Source organism: Grammomys surdaster, unplaced genomic scaffold, assembly GCF_004785775.1.
Source record: "Grammomys surdaster isolate TR1022 unplaced genomic scaffold, NIH_TR_1.0 127, whole genome shotgun sequence".
Lineage (NCBI taxonomy): Eukaryota > Metazoa > Chordata > Mammalia > Rodentia > Muridae > Grammomys > Grammomys surdaster.
The window spans coordinates 8,602,059-8,618,153 of NW_021604585.1; the positions used below are offsets into that span (position 1 = coordinate 8,602,059).

A 16,095-nucleotide genomic window follows, 5' to 3' on the forward strand; every position below is an offset into this window, starting at 1 on the left:
CACTTCAATCTGCCCCTGGAGGCCCCTGGAGGACAGGGAGCTGGACAGAAGCATCTAAACTGGTTTTTCTTTTTCATTCTAGAAGAAGTTGAATCAGCTAACATACAACTGATGTCTGACATGATCCTGGAAATGAAATGTGTCCCCCATAAAAACGATGGCACTTAGGAATCCACTGTCAAGCTCAGGTCGTCTGGCTTCCCACACCTTTGTGCTATCAGACATGTAGCATTTGCCCCGTCTCCTAAGAGCCAGATCTTGCCTAAATAACAAACAGCTGTATCTCCCGAGGATCCCTTCAGTTAGTATGGGGAGGAGATGGAACCCAAGAGCAGCATGGCATTTCCTCTTCCGTGCACAACTGCTGTCTAGCATGCTGTCAGTCACCTGATCGTTTCTCTCTCAGTGGGTACGGGAGGTCCAGGGCTTTCCCTGCGTATCTGGAGAGCAATGAGTCAACCTCCTCCAGGGTGAAGCCGATGTCTTCTCCAGCCAGCAGTTGGTGCAGAGTTTGCACGGCCGTGGTGGCCCAATCCACCTTCATGTTCATCAGCAGCTGCTCTAGCATGAGCAGAGGACTGGAGGACAAATGGGCATAGCTGGCCCGGTGCTGTTCAGGCAGAGTCAGAAGAACCTGTTTATGGGGTAGTGCAAAGGAAATAGTACATAAACTTCAGGAGACTCCGCTATTCTTGCAGGGAAGTGACAGGGTTAAAGTGAAAGGGTTAAAGCACTATTGCATTTGGGAAGCAAGGTTAAGTCCTCTGGGTGGCAAATGAGAAGTGTCCTAAGGGCCTTTATATAGACAAGAGGTTGCTAATCTTTTTCTGTAAGAGGCAAGAGAGTAAATATTTTAGAGTTTAGGACTTAAAATCCATGTAGCATGAAGGAAGACATAGACAAATACATAAGTGAGTTTATGAATGGATGTGGCCCGTTTCAATACAACTTGGTTTTCAGAATAGGCTGAGGGCTAGCTCTGGGCTACAGGCAGCAACCAGAGGATACCCTGGCCTGGACCCGCCAGGCATGGTTGAGCTTTGCCTAACCCCAGATGCTCTCATTCTATGTGAAGTTTTGGTTAGAATGGACAACACAAGGCGATGCTGGCAGGCTGTCTGACCCTGGTAGCTCCAGTGTCCTCGTCATAAAAAGATGGATCTAAATGCCCTTTAGAGGTCAGGATCACTAAGCACTGGTCCTGTTCTGCTTCCTACCCCTTCCCACCCCCAGTTAATTCAGTGATGTCACTCAAAAAGAAGAGCTCAGCATGGTGGGCTACGCCTGACAGCCCAGCATGCGGAAAGTGGAGGCAGAAGGATTTGGAACAGTCTCACTTATGAAGTGAGTTTGAAGCCAGCCCGGGCTTCCAAAAATAAACAGATAGCTAAAACCTAACAAATCAAAAAACTCCCCACAAAACCAACCAACCAACCAACCAACCAACCAACCAACCAACCAACCAAAAACAAAATGAAAGAAGGAAAAGGAATCTCTTCAGGGTAAGGCTGTGTCTCTGGCTCTCCTGGCACTTTGTTTTATTTTGGGAGCAGTGTACATGAAACATCAGAACAATTAGAAAAGAGCCAGAGGGTCTTGTCTCCAAATCCTGCTGGATTACTTACTATTATTTGTTGTTTTTTCATTGGTGTATCTCACCTATTTTCTCATATAACTACTGAGACAAATAAACCTCTTCCACGAGTATGGACTATTTACCACACAGATGTTTTAAAATTTATGCGCGTTCATATTTGTGTGTGCGTGTATGCGTGTGTGCGTGTGTGCGTGTGTGCGCCTGCTTGTCTATACATGCATGCCATGCCTGTGGAGGCCATAAGAGGGCATCCGATGGAACTGGAGTTACGGGTTATTGTGAGCAGCCTCATGTAGGTGTTGGGAACTGACCCCAGGTCCTCTGGAAGAGCAGCCAATGCTCTTAATCTTAACCATTAGGCCAACTCTCCAGCCCCTCAAATAGTAGTTTAAAATCCTTACATCCAAATCTTTTTGGAAAAGAACTAGTCCTTATCCCATGACCATTTTCAACTAGTCTTGTGACTACTAATATTTTTGAAACAGCCAGTGATCCTAATACATGGTCCGTCCTGAGAAACAATGATATATATATAGCAGGTACCATAGAAAGCCCAAGGACAGCTTGAGAGGACTGGTCAAACCTCTCTTCAGGGAGAGGACGGAAAGACTATGACAAGTCCTAGGATACTCAATTAGGACGAGGTGAACTGCCAGGTTACGGCGGTTTTATAGGGCACAGGCCAAAGCGAGCAGGTACCTGGCATGAGGGCCTACGAAAGGGCAGATTCTGAGGTGGAAGTAAGGCCAGACGTCTCTGTCAAGCATCGTTTCCTCAGACCTCTTTCCTCCTCACCTTAGATCCCATGTACAGTGCCTGGATCTCACGGTGTCGGTCAGTGGTCAGTTCTCCGTAGAAGTGAGAGGTGAGGTAGTTGGCCAAGAAGTGTGAAGTGGCTAAGCTGGGGTGCTGGTCAAGGGACCGCTCTGTGACTTCAAGGCACATGGTGGGATCAGGGATTCGTTGCAGGAGCTGTACCAGAGGATAGAGAAGGAGGTGAGACCTACAGAACTCTCAAGATGGCCTTTCATGGTGAGAGAAGGTAATATTTAGGTTCCTTCATTTGGGGCTAATTATGTTTCTTGACTCACTTGTTGCCCCCGCACACCCATACTTTACTAATGAGCCTGCCTTTGAGAGGACTCAAATGCTCCATGTGGCAACTAAGGCAGGCCTAGGTACGTAGCTCAAAATGAATGTAAGTCGCCCCTGAAGCACAGAAGGGGCAGGTCTGCAATGACAAATACTTTGCATGGGATTCAGTAGGAAACGAGTCACCTGAGTTGAGTAACCTTGCCCCTCCCTGGATGAGAAGTGTAAAGAAGCAGAGCTTACTTGAAGAGCCTTCTCATGCTCTCTTCTTTCTAGCAGGTGGAGAAGATGCTTGTGATGCAGACTGACCAAATGTTCTCTTGGAATGGGGTAGAGACGGCCCCACTCCTCACACAGTTCATACTCCTGGAAGGAAACACACACCTTCAATCAGTTCCTTTAAATTGCTAGCTCTTGGGGCTGGGGAGATGCTCAGTGGTTAAGAGCACTGGCTGCTCTTCCAGAGGACTTGGGTTCCATTCCCAGCACCCATATCGTAGCTTACACCTGTAACTCCAGCTCCAGAGGATCTGGCACACTTACACAGAGGTAGACGCAGGCAAAACACCAGTGCACATAAAAAAGAAATCTTTAAAAAATTTACGGTAATATAAACTTTGTGTGTTTTTTTCCTTAGCATTCTTTTGTTGTTGTTTTTTTTTTTTTTTTTTTTTTTGAGACAGGGTCTCTCTATGTAAGCCCTGGCTGTTCTGGAACTTTCTATGTAGACCAAGCTGGCCCCGAATTGCATAGATCACCTGTATCTGCCTCTTGAGTGAAGGGATTAAAGGTGTGCATCATAATGTTCTGTTTTTCAACATTGCCAAACTATCCCAGTGTGCTGCTGTCTGGGACGCCTCTCTATGCCTCTGCCTGAGCCTACCTTCTTCACCACGATTCTTTGCTTTCCAGGTGATGGTGGTCAGGTGCCCTGCCTGGCTCTGGGCTAAATTCCGTCACTCGACCGTTCATGTTGCATGGCCTTGGGACGCATCTTATACTGCCTTTCCTCCTAGAATGTGAGCCACTCAAGAGTAAGGACTAAGCTCAGTTATCGCTGTCTTACCACCATCTAGCACAGTGCCCAGCAACACTTAGTAAATGTTGCTTAAATAAGCACCTACAATTGTAACCTTTGAGTTTTCAGCTTCTTAAAAGGCAGATACATTGCTATTAGTGCCAAAATGGACAATCAACTCAGAAAAGTGATTCATATTCATGGACAATCATGGACATGCAACTTGGATCAATAAGATACCACCCTAGTGGCAAAAGAAGGAGGAGGAGGAGGAGGAAGAGGAGGAGGAAGAAGAAGAGAAAGAGGAAGAAGAAGAGGAGGAAGAGGAGGAGGAAGAGGAGGAGGAAGAAGAAGAGAAAGAGGAAGAAGAAGAGGAGGAGGAGGAGGAGGAGGACAACATAAATAGTAGGCAATGATATGGAGCACTGAGAATAAAGCTGCCATCTGATTTGCTGAGAGATTTGATTTCATCCTAGAAAAGATGATAGACATGATAGACAGCAATTCCACGTGCAGGAACATTCTGCACGCAGTGTGGGACATCTCACAGAGGAATACCTCCGTGACAGTACTATCTTCTCTATCTCTCTATGTGTTGGCAAATCTCACAATTAAAAGAAACAAAGATTATATTGTAGTTACAAAATATAACCATCAGGACCAAAATATAACCAATATCAGGACCCTGATACCTGAGAGGGCTCTAGCCACATGACCAGGTAAGGAGCTACAGCTTGGGAAAATGGTACCTGCGATTCCAGCATCATGTCCATGACAGTTGATGGGTCTTCAGCACAGCAGTTCCTCAGGGTCTGCCAGTCACACCACACTGGGGGATCCTGTAAACCTAGGATCTGAGGAAAGACGGGCAGATCCATAAACCAGCTGACAGATGCTCTGTCCATGAACAAGTCATCGGTATGTCCATGGAAGGGCTGACCCTTGAGCTCTGCCCAGCATCAAGCTGTGTGAACTTTCGAGGAAAGAAGGGGGGTGGGAGAAAGCAAATGAGCAAAGGTTGTCTAGAGACAATAAGCCTCTCCAGGAGTAAAATTGGGGGGAAGTCTGACCAGCAGTCAGGACAGGAAGTTCTCACTGGTGAGGACAGTCAGACTTCCTGGGGTCACCTGTCCCTAGTTTCTCCATCTCAAAACTACCCAAGAAATTCTTCCAGCCTGATTGTTCTGTGGATCATCCATCCCACAGCATGTTAGTGTGAGAACTGCTCGAGGGGCACAGAAAGACCTTCCCCCTTACCATGTGTACCTAGCCTGGAGAGCTCCAGGCTCTGTTCTAGGCCACAGGGGAAGGTTCACATGTATTGTACACTGGTTATGCAGCTGACCTCCTGGGTCTGTCTCCCTGAGCCTCGTCAGCTTGGATACGACACAGATCCCACAAGAATCTTCCACTTTCTTCTACTCCAGTGCCACAGCCTTTACCTTCTGATAGACCCGCAGCTCCATCAGCTTCCTCTGCAGCTCAGATTTCAGTTCTTCTTGGACAGCCATGTCTGAAACACAGTAGGCCAGGATCTCCAGGCAGGACTCCAGGGGCCACCTGTCCACAAACCGTAGAGCCAGCTGACTTCTCAGGGATGCGTCCTTCACAGGAAACAGGTACTGCCAACCTTCCTTGTCTGTAAGACAAAACAATGTTCGAGGGCAGCAAGCCTGACCTGAAGGAGCTTAAAGGCCCAATGTAAGAGGGTTTTGTTTAGCCAGGCAGTGGTGGCACATGCCTTTAATTCCAGCACTTGGGAGACAGAGGCAGGTGGATTTCTGAGTTTGAGGCCAGCCTGGTCTACAGAGTGAGTTCCAGGACAGCCAGGGCTACACAGAGAAACCTTGTCTCGAAAAAACTAAAAAAAAAAAAAAAAAAAAGAGGGTTTTGTTCTATCTTACGACATAGGAACTGGGAAGGTCCTTCCAGTCCACGTGACTAGAACTAAGTTCATACCTGGAACCATCACATGACAGATAGAAAATCTCTACTCCTAGTGTCCCTTTGCACAAGCCGGTCAGTCATGGTACCTTCTGAAGGGAGAGAAGGAGAAAGGATAAAGGGAGGAGAAGGAAGGAAGGAAGGAAGGAAGGAAGGAAGGAAGGAAGGAAAGAAGGGAGGGACATTTCTAGTGTTTTGTTCTGTTGCCCATCTAGTGCCCTTGCAATTTCCACTCTGCATCCCATATATAAGTTATTGCACAGAAAGAAGTTTCATTCCCTAAATATCCTGTCACTAAGTAGAACTCTCTTTTTCCGATACCCATTCATCAATCTGATCTTAGAGACACAAAAACATAGACCCCAAGCAATTGATATCGTACAGTTCTTTTAGTGGACTTCTTAACCTTCTTGGGGGCTATTTTCCTTTCTAAGGTCTGCTCTGCCCGTCCTACAAAGCCACTCTGTACAGCACATCTGGTGTTTTCTCTCTCAGTGGAGAACTACAGCTCATTGGCTTTCTATGTTGATTATACATGAAAATCTCTTCTATTTACTTTTTTCATGTGTATGTGTGTGTATGTGTCATGAGATTAGAAGTTGGTGTTGGGTGTCTTCTATTGCTCTTCACCTTAGTTTTAAAAAAATCTTGTTTATTATTAGTGTGTGATATGTGTGCGTAGTACAGTTGCACACATACCATGGCAGAGGCCAGTCTTGGGAGTTGGTTCTCTCCTACTTTTATGTCAGTTCTGGGGTTCACACTCATCAGGTCACTGTGCTTGGTGGCCAGCACTTTTACCAGCTGAACCACCTCACTGGTCTCAGACCTTAGTTTTGAGACAGCATTTTTCATTGACCTGGAACACGTTGTTTTGCCTTGACTGGTTCACCTGCTAGCCCCTAGGATCTACTTGTCTCTGTCTCTAAGTGCTGGGGTTACAGATGTGTGCTGGACCACACATGGCTTTTATGTGGTGCTGTGGATCCAAGCTTAGAGCCTCATGCTTGAGCAGCAAGCCCTTTACTCGCCTTGTCATTTCTCTCATCCCTTGTTTTGTTTTGAGAAAGGCTGGCCTCAAACTTTCTTCAGCTTCCCAAGTGCTGGGCTGTATGTATTGATCACCAGGTCCAGCTCACAGTTCATTTTGCATAAGCAGTTCTATTAACACATGGACGTTCCAGTCCCTGTGCCTGTGGCCTCTGGCTGCCTTCATGCTGCACTAGCAGAACGGCTTAGCAAAGACCATGTGGTCTAAAAGGACTCTGCAGAAAAAGGTCGCTAAGGTCTCTTTTACCACTACCACTTAATTGACCTCCATCCTGGGCTTCTGAAGGCAGGCCCAGATTGTGGTTTATACACTTGACAATAATTCTGATATGCAGGATTGAAAATATTGGTTACTGGTTCTAGACACCCATTGTAAAGCGAGACTATGATGGTGTGTCTCCCTAGAGTTGCTGTGAAGATTACATGTGATCACGCCACAGTGAATGCGAAGTGATATTAGTGTCAGGGAGAGAGGAAGAGCATCTTGCTTACCGCACACAGTAGCACAGGTCAGGACTGAATCCCGTACACTGCTCAGGTCCTCCAAGTCTTGCCCATACACGTCAATGAGCTGAAGGGCTCGTGGCCAATCTCTGGCCACCAAAGCTTCCTCAAAGGCCTCCGTTAATACATCCAGGGCTAGAGTAGAATGTAGGCCCAGAAGTACGGTAGAGAGATTGGCCTGACCACAGAGACAGGCTGCCAGACTCTGTCTTGGCTCAGAGGCTTGTTGTAGAGGCTCCCAGTTAGCTAGGAGGGCAGCCTCAAACACAGGAAACTGTTCCAGGAGGTGCTCACACTCCTGGGCTACCTTCTCTGCAGTCAGAGGTGCCTCCCTGCGACCACGCAGTTCCTTCCATGACAGGCTGGGTTTGCTGACCTTTGTCCCTCGGGAAGCCCTCAGACAGGCCACCATGGCCAGTAGCTTTGAGCGAGACTTAAGGAAGGCCAAGGCAGAGGCGGTGAAGGCTGGGAGTGAATCCTTTGGGGAGGAATGAGACTTTCTCTCTGTTGAGGGGTTCTCGCTTGGTCTAGGGGGGCTCAGCACAGAGAGGGGCAGGCCATCCAGAAGGTGAGACGCATGCCCCTGAGCCAGCATGCGCAGGTGGGTCAGGAGGGATGAGGCCTGCTGGCTTTGTCGAGATAGGCAAAGAGTAAGGGGCTCACAGCAGCAGCTGACAATGACCTGTGGCACACTTAGGTTGAGATGCTCTTGGGCAAGAAGGGTTGCCAACCTGGAGGGAGAAGCAGAATGCATGTGAGGCCTGAACACATAGGCACCATCACCCAGTCTTTTACAGATTCCTTCATTCATTCACTCATTTATCTTAGACTCGGTTTTACTGTGCAGTCCTGGCTGGCCTCATACTTGCTGACTTTACCTCCCAAGTGCTGGCTTATAGGTAGGTGTCACTGCACAGCAGAAAGAGACAGCAGAATGACTAAGGCTCTTAGCCATTCTTTTAAGGGCAATATAAGCAGCTCACCAGACACTACACAGCTCCTTTTCACTTCATAATCTGAGGGATCTGTTCTCAGTCCTCTATTGGGAGGCAGTTTTTCTATAGCTATAAAGTATTACATAACTTAATTCATCCCATCTTAGTGGACCATGGGGTTTTCTGGTCTGTTGCACACGTACTACTTTTCATACATGTACAACCAAGTGTCAGGATGAAGTCCCCAGAATGGATTGCTACATTAAAAGGACCATCAATTTGCTTAATGTTAAATAGCACACAAAAGAACAGATGTCATTATGGTCTTTTTACAGTTTGCTTTTGTGGACAATTCTCTTTGCTCCTTCTCTATCTGCTGGCTCCCACCTCTTTCAGCTTTAATAGTTAGTCCCCTTTCTTTTCTCCTCCTCACCCTCCTCTTCTTCTTCCTTCTCCTCCTCCTTCTTTCAAGACAGGGTTTCTCTGTGTTGCCCTGGTTATCCTGGAACTCACTTTGTAGACCAGGCTGGCCTCAAACTCAGAAATCCACCTGCCTCTGCTTCCCAAGTGCTGGGATTAAAGGCGTGCGCCACCACTGCCTGGCTGTCCTCTTGGTTTTCAAAGCCTGTGTATCTGATACAATACCCACCAAGCAAACCTCTTCTTCCCATCTTGTCCCCTCTCTAGTTATATGACCTATGATCATAAAACTATATATTAATTAAAAGCTAGGAGCTGTATATGGAGAGGATATATAATATTTGTCTTTCTTGAGTCTGTTACTTCCTTTAATATAATAATTTGACATTCATCCATTTTTCTGCAATTTCTTCTTTCTTTGTAGAGAACTGGCTTCTACTGTCCACATGTAGGCCATTTTCATTGTCCACTCATCTGCTAAAAAAACACCCCAACTGACCTCATTTCCCTGTTTTTGTGAATAAGTCAGCAACATACATGGCTGTGTAAGTATCTCTGTGGCACTGCAGAGAGTCCTGGATGCAGGAGTGGTGTAGCTAGGTCATGCAGTAGTCCTACTTTTTGATCTTAGAGAAAGCATCACACTGGTTTCCACAGTGGCTGTACCAGCTTCCTCTCCCACCAGGACTGAGTAAGGATCCCTGCCTCCCTCATCCTCACCAGAACTTGTTGTCATATGCTTTTCTGATAGCAGACGGGGGTGAGGTGGAATCTCAGAGTAGCTCTAGTTTGCATTCCCTGGTGGTTAAGGATGTTCACTACTTTTGAAACTATTTACTGGCCATTTGTGAACAATTTGTAATCTTAGTAGATAAACTGCTTTTCCACAGGAGTTATAACAACTTTTATACCTTACAGGTAATAGTCTCAAGTCTGAGAATGCTTATTTTACTCTAGGCTACATGACCATCGCTGTGGAAGCTCTGTTTTGTTTATCTGGCAGTGAGTCACCATGAGTCTCCTACTTAGAACACACACTAGTGGTAGCAAGAGAGAAAGAAAGTAAGAATGATGAGTTTGAGCCTGCTACGAAAGAATACAAATCTTCACAGGTGACGCTTACCTGTCTGGGGGAACTTGTCTTTCAAGCAGCAGATGTGACACCAGCTGGGAAGAGCTCTGCTGCAGAAGAACAAAGGGATTCCCAACCTTGACCTCCACATTATCTGAGAGAGTGAAGAAATAATCTTTGTTTGCCTTGTTAGGTGCAACTGATCAGGGTCCTGTTTCAGAGAATCGATTAGTCGTACTGTGAGCGACAATGAAGACAGCAGGAACAGTTGACTCATAGTAGGTACAGGTGTTCACACCATGGCGTTGGACACAAGTTAATCTTCATCACAGTATTAAAGACTTCCAACCCAGACAAGCTTCAGTGGCCAGTCTAGCTACAGACAGCACACAATGCTCACTGTAACCTGACTGAAATTGAGGGTGACAGTTTGAGCATCTGTCTCTGAAATGCTCTGAAGTGTTTTGGCTCCTGGAATGTCTTCATGTACATAATGGGGTACCATGGGATAGGATCTAAGTCTAAACATGATGTTTCATTGATATCTTATGTACAAAACCCAAAGATAAGATTATACAGTATTTTCATGCATCTGTGTTTCAGCCATTACCTGTCAAACCATTCATGGCAATAGGTTGGTGGTTAAAAAGGTTGGGAATCTGGAAAATTTAAGATTTCAGATTTTTAGACATCCACCTGGAATTTGCTATCAATTCAAGAAAGAATCTAGGACTCAGTAAAGGTCTGATTTTTCTACTGGGCTATCAAATCCACAATGGACTCCAGGTCTGACAGAATTTTTGTTTTGTTATAGGCTATTATATAGCCTGGACTGGACTGGAACTCCTGATCCTTCTGCCTCTGCCCTCCACATTTTAGGATTAGAGGCTTGTGCCATCACACCTGGCTTCAGAGATATTTTTTTTGTTTTTTTTGTTTTTTTTTGTTTTTTTCGAGACAGGGTTTCTCTGTATAGCCCGGGCTGTCCTGGAACTCACTCTGTAGACCAGGCTGGCCTCGAACTCAGAAATCCGCCTGCCTCTGCCTCCCGAGTGCTGGGATTAAAGGCGTGCGCCACCACCGCCCGGCCAGAGATATTTTTGAGGCACCAATTCCATGAGATGTTATTGAAGACTTCCATGAGCTTGATTTTTACTTAGCAGAAAGATGTACAGAATAGAGTAATAAGAGATTCTGATATCCTTGGTTATTGGGTAACTAGAAAGAACCTCTTTTTTTCGGTTTCTTTGCGTAGCCCTGGCTGTCCTGGAATTTACTCTATAGATCAGGCTGGCCTAGAACTCATAGAGATCCGCCTGCCTCTGCCTCTCGAGTGTTAGAATTAAAGGCATGTGCTACCAATGCCCGGGTTAGAAAGAGCCTCTTAATGAAGCACTTCTCTTCCTTTTCTTAAATAACTGCCAGTCATGACTCCAAATCTTTCTCACTACTCACCAGGGTCAGAGCTCAGACTCCGAAGGAGAACTGCAGCCAGGCTGCTGCAGTAGCTGAAGAAGGCTCCCACATAGTCAGTCTGTCTGGGGCCCGCCGGTATCTGTTTTCCTAGGGTTTTCTGGAGGAGCTGGCTTTGGATATGCACAGGGTGGGCCTCTGCTTCAGGGGCTTTCTGGGCTGCCTGTTCCACTAAGCAAGAGAGTGGAGTACTCTTGGGCTCTGTAAGGAATCCAGATGGGAAAAGACATATGGCTTTATTCTATGCTTCTAGCTTTGAACCAATTTCTAAAAATAAATATCCTATTTATTTATTTATTTGTTTGTTTTTGAGACAGGGTTTCTTGTGTACCCTGGCTACCCTGGAACTTGCTGGCTCTGTAAACCAGGCTAATTCCAAACTCACAGAGATCTGTCTGCTTCTGCCTCCTAAGTGCTGGGATTAAAGGCATGGGCTACCCACAGGCGGCTCTGTTTTTTATTTTTATATATGTGCCTGTACATGTGAATTTGGGTGCCTGCAGAAGATGTGAGACCAACCGGAGCTAGAGCTCAGGTGTTTGTGAGCCACTCAGTGTGGGTGCCAGGAATTAAACTTGGGTCCTCTGGAAGAGCAAGTGCTCTTAACCACTGAGCCATCTCTCTGGCCTCACAGCTTTGGGTCAACTTGTGATCGGTGAGTAAGCTGAGCTTTCTACATAGTACACTGGGTGTCTTTAGGACATTCGTGACTATGTAAGCACCACACTTAGAAGGTAGACAAAACAGACAAACAAAAATCCCAGTTCAGCCATATGACCACGTGATCTCAGCCAGAGAGAGCCCGAAGTCTAGTGAAAGCAGACTACATAGTTCTATTTTGACCCTGCTGTCTCTGGGGCGAAGCGGCTTTATGAAGAGCATGTGAAGCGTTTGGGGAGGGTTGGCCCAAACCAACCCTGTACCAGCAGGAGTAAAAAAAAAAAATGTACCTGCTAGTAAGAGTGTCAAGTGTCCTCTCAACTGAGTTGGGGAAGACAGAAGTGCGGTTCTCAGATGTACCTAGAAAGGGCTGACTGAGCCCGGCTCTAGAGGGCAGAGCCTCTGCTCCAAAATGCTCATACAGCCACAGCTGTCTCGTCTCCCTGTTCTGCTGCTCTTTTCGGCTTATCTGTTCCTGTGCAGACAGAGCTGTACCTGGCAGCGCTAATGCCTCTCGAAGTGACTGGAGAGCGTGATCCAGCTGCTGGGAAAGGCTGGTGTGGCTGGCAACGCAGTCTTCGGTGAGGCTGGGCCAGCACATCCGAAGCAGCTCAGAGATGCTGTACCGCGGAGCGCCTCCTCCTCTTTCTTCTGGAGTCTCTATGGAAAGCATGTGAAAAGGAAGAGAGGGAAAGAAAAATGTCTGCTGACCCGTTGTTCCAATCCAGGAAAGGCAAAGGGGTGGAGTAAAGCAACTTACCTGATTTTGTTAGTCCTGTTAGTGTAAGTGGATAACTGAGAATCTTACTAATTTGCTGAAGGACAAATGGAAAACCTCGCATACCATCAGGATTCAGGACAGCCTGGTCTAGCCTTCGACCTGAAGGAGACAAAGTTAGAAATGGTTGTTCAGAGGCCGATTCTCAGTTCTGAAGCTCCCTGTATAATCTTCTCTTCTCTAACAGTAATTGCAAGGTACACATTGTGTCATTTCGGGTGATAATGAGCAGACCTGGCGTACGCCATGCCTGAGGCTCCAGGACTAGCTTGGTGAGATGCCTCAGCCATCAACAGCAGATTCAGAATCTCTGGCATTTCTGTGGGATTTGCTGACTAAAGACAAAGGGATATTTCCTGGGGATTTGTCTTCCTATTCTCTTCAGCCGTTCTAATTGCCCAAGGCTATCTTCATATACCTTTCCATACTCTTGTTCTAAGACAGTGGCTCTCAACCGTCCTAATGCTGCCACCCTTTAATACAGTTCCTCATGTGTGGTCACCCCTCAATCATAAAATTATTTGCATTGTTACTTCATGATTGTAATTTTGCTACTGTCATGAGTTGTAACATAACTATCTGCTGTCTGATGGCTGTATGTGACCCCTATGAAGGGGTTGTTCGACTCTCAAGAGGTTGTGACCCACGGGTTGAGAACCACTGCTCTAAGAATTCCATGTACATGTCCTAGGACATTTTCCTGTATCCTGGTTTACAGATTCATGACAGTTCTAGGCTACGGTCAACATCTTCACCCAGGAGGGCCTGCAGTCTCACGGTACTCATTTCTCAGAACTTTGGTTTTTGTAGGCTAACAGATTGAGCCCAGGGTTCCAGCATGCTGCACCCTCACCTCACTAGTCTCCATCATTCTTGAAGTATGTTTCTTTCTTTTTACAAAGTAGCAATTGGTGGGTTTCTTTGTGGCATCTTTATGTCATATGCCTTGTACTCCCCTCCTCTCTCTTCTGCTGTGGATCCCTTCTTCCCTATAATCTAGTTGCCCTTTGACTTCCTTCAATTTAATGATAAATCAGAAAAGAATTTCCCTAAGTGACTGCAGACTGCTGTCTCTGACTTTGAGGAGACACTTGATAATCTGAACTCATGCCATTAGGATGAGGGCGTTGACTAATGCTTACTCCCGTCTCTTTTCCTCCCCTCACAGCTTCTTAAAGGTTTGATGAGTTCTTTGGCACAACTGAGAATGAATGAATGAATGAATGAATGAATGAACGAACGAACAGGAATGGAGGGAGGTGGATATTGCTCACTTACCCCGGCTCTCAAGGCTGCTGTTCAGTCGCCGCTCGGCTGTTTCTAAGAGCTGTTTGCAGGTCTTCCAGAGCTGGCACTGGCAGCAAGCTAGGTCAAATGCAGCCATGGCAGGGGGACTGAGGTCTTCCAGAACTTCTCTGAGAGGAGTGGTGGTCTCCATGGGAGTAGCATTTATCCAAAAATCCTCCTGGAGCGTGGGGATGGGGTCTTCGGAGGGGCTAAGGAGCTTGTCAGTCACGTCAGAGATGGAGTAAAATACCACCCCTGGATACGCAGCAGCGTTGGAGCAAACAGAAGGGTAGGGTGAGTCTAGCTAGCGCCTGCATTGTGAATAGTAGTTTGCCTGAGGCTCTTCTGCACAGGATCTGTGCATGCTAGGCTTTCATTAGGGCCATCCATGGGAAACACTCTAAAACGCATTGCTAACAAAAAGCACAGTAGACAACACTACTGCTGTCAGAGCCCCTTTCTGTCTGAAACATTGAAACGATGTGCCTGTATGTTTTAAATAGGGGCTGGGGAGATGGCTCACTGGGTAAGAACACTTGCTGAACAGGCACAAGGACTTGGGTACGTATTTTAAGTAGGCACTGGAAAGTTTCTGGAAGCATATGTCAAGGCCAACCACAGGATGGGAACCTGATAGATGGAGTCTGGGGACAGGTGGGACAGCTGAAGATGTGGAAGAAGCTTCTGCTTTGAGAAAGAAGAAAGGTAGAGTTTGGGGAATGCTGCCACTTTGGGGAACCAGGCTGTGGCCCCCAGGCTGCATATGTTAACAAGTGATCTTTTTTTCTAGGAACAGTCACGTGATTCCGCTTACTGCTGAATAACTAACTACAGGGAGGGGAACTGCTCCTAACAATCCTCTAAAGCCCCCGTGAGTGATTACAAGATGCACTGGGGCAACCCTCCTGCTCTTTTGTAAGCTGTGAGGATACGCAGGGTGGCTTGAGTGGCAGGTGTGTGGGACACCTCTTCAGGAGGCTTCGTGCAGCTGGGAAGGTGCTCCGGATGTGTCAGGATTGCTGGCTTTGAGGCCAGGTGTCCTGCTTTCCGTTTCTGTTGACCTCTCATGATGATCTGGGTGGTTTCTTCCCTTAAGCTAGCACCCCAGCTATCCCTCCAACTTTGACGTTGGCAAGGAAGACAAACCTGCTGCTGCGGCACTGCCAATGGCCTGTAGAGTTGAGCGACCACTGCCAGTGCGCCGGATGGTGTTGTTACCCCCATCTGAATTCTGGTTTTCAATCTTATGCTCTACGCGGGCCAGCTCCTGGACCACCTCTTGGTATCGCTCTACAAACATCAGCTCGCCGGCGCTAGGTGAGGACTTCAGGTTGAACATGAATACCACCTGTCATGAGAAAGGAAGGAGTGTAGCAGTGGTGGGTCCACAGATTCTGGGAGCATCTAGAGATAGGATGCTGGGCCAACTCATTAGACTATGGACCTAAGATGGCCATTTTACAGGACTAGAGAGCACTGGATTTCTTTCTTTTTTTTTTCATTTTGAGATGGGGCTTTTCTGTGTTGCTCTGGTTGTCATGGATCTCACTTTGTAGACCAGGGTAGCCTCAATCCACCTGTCTTTGCCTATCAAGTGCTGGGATTAAAGGCATGTGCCACTACATGAGGCTGACCCCGAATGTTAGGAAGAGACCATATACAAAGTGGCTTAAAAAAGTCCATAAACTAATCACCAAAGGTCCAGTAGGCAATAAGCAAATGGTATCAATGATTTCAGAGGATTTCAGTGACTTCAGAGGAAGCACCTATGCAAAATACACAAGAAAATATTTTTCCTGACCAGGAATTTAATTAATGATACTGTTTCAGTTGCTATGATAAAACACCATGACCAAAGCAAGTTGGGGAGGAAAGGGTTTACCTGACTTACACTTCCATGTCACTGTTCATCACTGAAGGAAGTCAGGACAGGAACTGAAACAGGGCAGGAGCCTGGGGATATAAGCTGATACAGAGGCCATGGAGAGATGCTGCTTACTGGTTTGTTCCTTTTGGCTTGCTCAGCTTGCTTTCTTATAGAACCCAGGATCACTAGCCCAGGGGAAGCACAGCTCATCAGCTACTGATTAAGAAAATTCCCTATAGACTTACCTATAGCCTGATCCTATGGAGCCATTTTCTCAGTTGAGGCTTCCTCTTCTCTGACCTCTGTCTTTCTTTCTGTCTGTCTCTCTTCTCTCTCTCCCACCCCCTCTGTCACACACACACACACACACACACACACACACACACACACACACACAC

General features: G+C 46.6%; 1 protein-coding gene across 3 annotated transcripts in view; it reads right to left on the reverse strand.

The window, feature by feature from the left end:
• Zfyve26 (zinc finger FYVE-type containing 26) overlaps positions 1–16,095 on the reverse strand; it is a 62,075-nt gene that overhangs the window by 27,190 nt on the left and 18,790 nt on the right. For all 3 annotated transcript variants that reach the window (XM_028788820.1, XM_028788836.1, XM_028788829.1), the window contains 12 exons: positions 14,977–15,178; positions 13,822–14,085; positions 12,526–12,645; positions 12,261–12,425; positions 11,088–11,306; positions 9,684–9,786; positions 7,194–7,936; positions 5,150–5,346; positions 4,457–4,561; positions 2,933–3,055; positions 2,393–2,569; positions 388–634 (listed from right to left, as the gene is read on the reverse strand). In XM_028788820.1, the coding sequence (XP_028644653.1) occupies positions 388–634; positions 2,393–2,569; positions 2,933–3,055; positions 4,457–4,561; positions 5,150–5,346; positions 7,194–7,936; positions 9,684–9,786; positions 11,088–11,306; positions 12,261–12,425; positions 12,526–12,645; positions 13,822–14,085; positions 14,977–15,178 (2,665 nt within the window). The remainder of the gene's footprint in view (positions 1–387; positions 635–2,392; positions 2,570–2,932; positions 3,056–4,456; positions 4,562–5,149; positions 5,347–7,193; positions 7,937–9,683; positions 9,787–11,087; positions 11,307–12,260; positions 12,426–12,525; positions 12,646–13,821; positions 14,086–14,976; positions 15,179–16,095) is intronic.